The 5,268-nt window shown below is 43.0% G+C and overlaps 1 protein-coding gene across 2 annotated transcripts; it reads left to right on the forward strand.

The window, feature by feature from the left end:
* The first annotated feature begins 130 nt into the window (after positions 1 to 130).
* Positions 131 to 1,119, forward strand: ETFRF1 (electron transfer flavoprotein regulatory factor 1). 2 transcript variants are annotated; one of them, XM_042835040.1, is made up of 3 exons: positions 131 to 188; positions 622 to 717; positions 815 to 1,119. In XM_042835040.1, the coding sequence occupies exons 2-3, from the start codon at positions 673 to 675 to the stop codon at positions 1,028 to 1,030; spliced, it is 261 nt and encodes an 86-aa protein (XP_042690974.1). In that variant the 5' UTR covers positions 131 to 188; positions 622 to 672; the 3' UTR covers positions 1,031 to 1,119. The 2 variants fall into 2 exon arrangements, with proteins under 2 accessions (XP_042690974.1, XP_042690973.1); XM_042835039.1 differs by lacking the exon at positions 131 to 188 and adding an exon at positions 250 to 406.
* Positions 1,120 to 5,268: the final 4,149 nt, after the last annotated feature.

Raw genomic sequence — 5,268 nt, forward strand, 5'->3', positions numbered from 1 at the left:
GCCCACCCCGTCGCTAAATAACGCGACTACTCCGGAGCTAATCCAACCCCCGCCCGCCCTTACCATGGCGCCGCCGTGTTGCCATGGCGACGGCCCGCGAGCTTCTGGCCGCCTATGGCGCGGAACACGGTGCGTCGCGTGACGGCCGCGTCGTAAAGCAGCGCGCTTTACGGCGGGGTGCCGAGCGGGTGAGGCGACGACCTTCCTTTCGCCCTTCTCTCCTTTTGGCGGGGCGGGGGGCGGCCTGAGGGGGAGGGACTGGCCGCACCGACGGGCAGCGAGCTGGGGCTCGCTCCGATTTATAGAAATAAAAAAGCATCGCGCTTAACGACTAACGCTTCTTTATTGATATGTCGTTACTAACAGCGCTTTGGCAGCAAGCGTTTCTGTAGCAGGCCACGGAAATGTAAGCGGGCAGGGCGGCCGTGCCGGTGTGGCAGGCGGGGAGGCGCGGGGCAGAGCTGCGGGCGCGGGGAAACGGGCGCTGAGGAGGGTGGGGGTGGTTAGGGCAAGGGGGCTGCGCTGAGGCGAGGCTGGAGAGAAGCTGCAGTCGGTGTGGGAAGTGAGACTGGGGTGTGCTGGCTTCCGTAACAGGCTAACGTCGCGTTGGTTATCCTGCAGGTAAATTAAGCGTTGCCACGCTTAAGAACTAAGAGTTGAGTGACATGTGCAATGGCCGGCTCTTTAAGAGGTGAAGTACTGAACCTTTATAAAAATGTAAGTGTCTGAAGTGCCACAAGAACTTCCCTTGGCTAAACAAAATCCTTGTATGTTGAAGCCTTTCTAAAAGCCTATCATTCTTTTCCCATTCAAGCTGCTGTACCTTGGAAGGGAGTATCCCAAAGGAGCAGACTACTTTAGAAGCCGGTTGAAAGCAGCTTTTCTAAAAAACAAAGATGTGAAAGATCCTGAAAAAATTAAGCAGCTAATTGCACGAGGAGAGTTTGTTATAAAAGAGTTGGAGGCTTTGTACTTCCTCAGGAAATACAGAGCTATGAAAAAGCGCTACTACAGTGATGACAAAGAATAACTGCTGCGACCCTAACGATACAAAGCCATAAACAGCCAATAAAAGAAGTGAAACTTCACAAGAAATGAACAGTAAATCCTTCCACCTCATTTAGAATACAAATTGGGACTTCATTTACCCTTAAGGAGGTGTTGGAAAGATTTGGGGTCTGTATTACTCAGGTAATTTTTTTCTCAACTTCTTGTGGCCTTCTTGAACTCTAACTGAGAATAATTCTGCAGGCAGAAGTGGTGATAAGGTTATGTTTCCCTATACGTGCTGAGCAGATCACTGCTTCTATATTGGTTCAGCTGTGTGTTGCAGTGCTTGATTTGAGATGCTGCACATCTTTTGTCAGTTAGAAGAGGAATCTGAATTTGAAAGTCTTCCACATTTAATGAATATTTTTCACCACAATTGAGCACCTTCTCAAAAGGATATTAAGATTTTGGCTATATCTGCATAGCGTGCAATACATCAACATACTGACGTCTTACTGTGATACAAAGAACACCAGTGGGTCAGGAAGGGAATGGACAGGAATATAAATGGTTTGAGTACTCAGACCCCAAAGACAATTCCTGCAGCTACTGATTTCTGATGCTGCGTAACTGTCTTAGCAAGAGTTTAGAACTTGATCCTCTCCCCTGCAGGAGAAGATGGACCCTGGCTGTTTGCTCCATGGATAACTTTGTGAACTTTGGCACAACAGGCAGACTTTCACCTTAACTATTCCTCTCTACATGCTCTGCTGATTTGCTGCTTTAGGTTTTTCTCACATAGAATTAAATGACGCTGGAGATGATAGAACAGAAAAGATCTTTGAAGTATAGGTAAATAATCACTGCAGCAGAACTGTTGGCAACAGCCACAGTGTTAAGATGCCTAGGTTCCAGAAAAGCAGAAAAGTTTTTTTTAAGCAAAAGGCCAATAGGAGACTTGAGCTGTGTGTTTCGTTTCATACTGCACTGATCTGACAAAGCCCTTCCATATCAGTTGGATTAACTCCCCTACAATATGTTGCAGTGAAACCTACTCTGCAGAAATACCTTTACATAAAAAATGTAACTAACCCTGCCCAATAACTGGTGAAAGATTGTCTAGATGTGATTATAGATACAAAGGGCCAACTTGCGGGAACAGTAACAATTCTACAGGTTGTTTTGTTTCTTTTTTTCCCTAGGACACAATCAGTACTAAGGAAATGCTTTTATTTTCCCTAAGTTCACAAAAGGCATTTGATAGAGGTGTTGTGCACAGCTGGGAATGAGTACAGAATGACTCTTCTGACCATTTCAGGCTTGCAGGCAGATACAAATTCCTTCTGCTATTAGAGTAAGGAAAACCTGGTCTCTGTGCCTGGCTGGGAGCGACGGCCCTTCGATTCAGGGAAGAGATGTCTACACGCACCTGCAACCGAGATGCACCCGAGGCCGGGCCCTGCTCAGAGTGCAGAGCCAGCACGGCCCACCAGAGGGCTCAGCGTTGTCACGCGCTGTGCTGTGTCAGTGCCGCTTATGGCAGGCAATGAGGAGAAATAAGCTGCAAACAACTGCCAAACACGTGTGTACTTCATAGAATCATAGAATCGCTCAGGTTGGAAAAGACCTTCAAGATCATCGCGTCCAACCACAGCCTAACCATACGACCCTAACTCTAACCACCCTCCACTAAATCATGTCCCTGAGCACCACATCCAAGAGGTTTTTAAACACACCCAGGGATGGTGACTCAAACACCTCCCTGGGGAGCCTATTCCACTGCTTCACAACCCTTTCTGTAAAGAAGTTTTTCCTGATATCCAACCTAAACTTACCCTGGCACTTGAAGCCATTTCCCCTCATCCTGTCACTTGTCACCAATGAGAAGAGACCAACCGCGCTCTCGCTGTAAGCACCTCTCAGGTATTGGAAGAGAGCAGTAAGGTCTCCCTCAGTCTCCTCTTCCCCAGACTGAACAGCCCCAGTTCCTCCAGTCTCTCCTCATGGGGCATATTCTCACAAACCTTGTTGCCCTTCTTTGGACGTGCTTCAGCACCTCAATGTCCTTTCTGTACTGAGGTACCCAAAACTGAACAGAGTACTCAAGGTGATGCGTCACTGGAGCTGAGTACAGTGGCACAGACTACTCCACTGCAGAGATGAAACACTGAAATTCTTGGAGAGAAAAGCAAAGAGGGACAGAAGTTCACAATAACTATTTTTTATTACATTACAATAAATAGGAGCAGTATAATTTTAACTAAAAAAAAAAAAAAAAAAAAAAAAGACAAATTCCAGATCACCTCACAGCACATACTCCTAAAAACATTAAAAATTTTAAAACAAACAGAGGTTTTTTGTGTTTTTTTTTCTTTTTTTTTTTTTAAATGTAGTATCTGGTATTACCAACATTCCTAGGTCACGCAACCAATGATGGAAAAACTGGATCACACTGCATATGTTCCACATCAAATAAAGCACGATGTACAAAATGTGCATGTTTCAGTTTACACTATACAAAAATAGTTAAAATACATTCCAGGTAAACATATTACATTAAGAAGTCATTCTAGTAAGAAGTTGGCACTCAAGAGGAAAAAGCAGAAGTATTTTCAACATGAAAACACAAGACAGTGGAATAAAGAAATGTTAGGAAAGGTTTACCATCTATGTAGCTTTATGTAAACTTCAGACAAAATGATTGGTATACAGTTTGATGGTCTTTGAAGGTAATAATTGTATTGCTTCACAGAATGAAGTGTAGAAGATTGTGTGTATTTACCTATTGCAGAGATCCTATGCGATGTAACTTCTTTTTTTCCTAAGTTAGGGCAATGAGACTGGTTAAAATAATGTTCAGTTCTGAGAAAACCAGTAATAATGTTTACCAGGGTTACATAAAGCTACTGAAAGAAGGTGTTACTCCCTGACATATGGCAATGTAATGTATTAACGCAGCAAGTGATTCACATGTTCAGTTAGCAGTTACTGCCAGAAAAGAAAGCATCCAGGTATGTCCTTTGAAAACATTTCAAATAGGGAAAGACAGAATAACTGAGATCAACTTGTGCAAGCTGCAATCCAACATGCTTCACCAAATCTCTACAAATATTAAGACAAAACTGCACAACAGTGGCAAGGATGAGTATTTTTCTTTTTTTTTTTTTTTCCTTTAAGTCAATAAGGGCTATTATAGGGCAATTTTATAATCATTTGATTAGATTGGTAGCTACATATGAGACTTACTGAAAAACTTATTTTATCTATATATATCTTGATAGCAGAGCTGTATAATCCACGCTTGATTATTAAGATATTTCTGCTAAATTTATTTCCCCTAACAGTTTTTAGTTAATTAATATGAGAATTTCAGAGTTTTACATGCAGTGTGACTCGGTTACCAAAAATCTTACCTACCAAAAGTCACCTTAAGATCACTGTTGTTAGCTCAGGGTATACTATCCAGCTTTGCTATCTTCTTCATATCCAATCATATACTAACTACAATGTGCAAATAACCGCCTCCAAAATGTTTTTAGCCTTGGAAGCTGTAAAATGTTGTAGGACATTAAAAATTTATCAGTATTCCTCGTTGGCCCTTAACATGTGTAAAGTTATGTTCTCCTGTTATAATTTTTCAATTTTCTTTTTCATAAGCTAAAATATATCTCACACTGATGCTGAAAAGATGGGGTCTGATGGGGGGCTGGGAGAGCAGTCAGTGCAGGCAGGGAAAGGCACTCATTTGTTAACTTCTCAGGCGCATGAAAGAACGTGCAGCAACGCAGACAGCACACTTCCCCTGCCAGCTTTGCAGCTCTCCACCTAACAGTCACTGCTGATTTTTGTTGTAGGAAGCAAAACGTGTGCCTGCAGTCGCACCTTTGACATCACATAAATGGTCTAAGTTACACTGGTAGATTCAAGTGATACTGCGTAAATTTTCCACGTAATGGTTTAGTTATAGGTTAAGTTTGGGCAATGCTGCTATTCCCTTTTCCAAGCTTTCAGAACTTACCAGTGCACTGTCCTACACTATCCTTCAGTGACTTCTGTTTTACTTTTGGTACACGAACTCACGCTTCCAATTCTGTTCTGCAGCTGACTGGGTACCAGTGAGCCTTATGGCACTGAGGCAACTAACACAGCCTAGCGCTGTAACTTTTGCAGGAAGAAAACAGGAACTGGCAGCACTGGAAACACTAGCTCTTACTTGGGTGCAGAATAGTTAGACTACAGTACCAAAAAGGAAACCTGAATTCTGCATTAATTCTGATC

This window comes from Centrocercus urophasianus, unplaced genomic scaffold, assembly GCF_019232065.1.
Source record: "Centrocercus urophasianus isolate 14NV4802_14NV808 unplaced genomic scaffold, USGS_Curo_1.0 seq_5, whole genome shotgun sequence".
NCBI lineage: Eukaryota > Metazoa > Chordata > Aves > Galliformes > Phasianidae > Centrocercus > Centrocercus urophasianus.

Bases quoted from the DNA above. Each gene is read 5' to 3' on its own strand.
- ETFRF1 (XM_042835040.1), top strand. From the start codon at position 673: ATGGCCGGCTCTTTAAGAGGTGAAGTACTGAACCTTTATAAAAAT. The intron at 718-814 runs GTAAGTGTCTGA...TTCCCATTCAAG, and splicing joins TACTGAACCTTTATAAAAAT to CTGCTGTACCTTGGAAGGGA.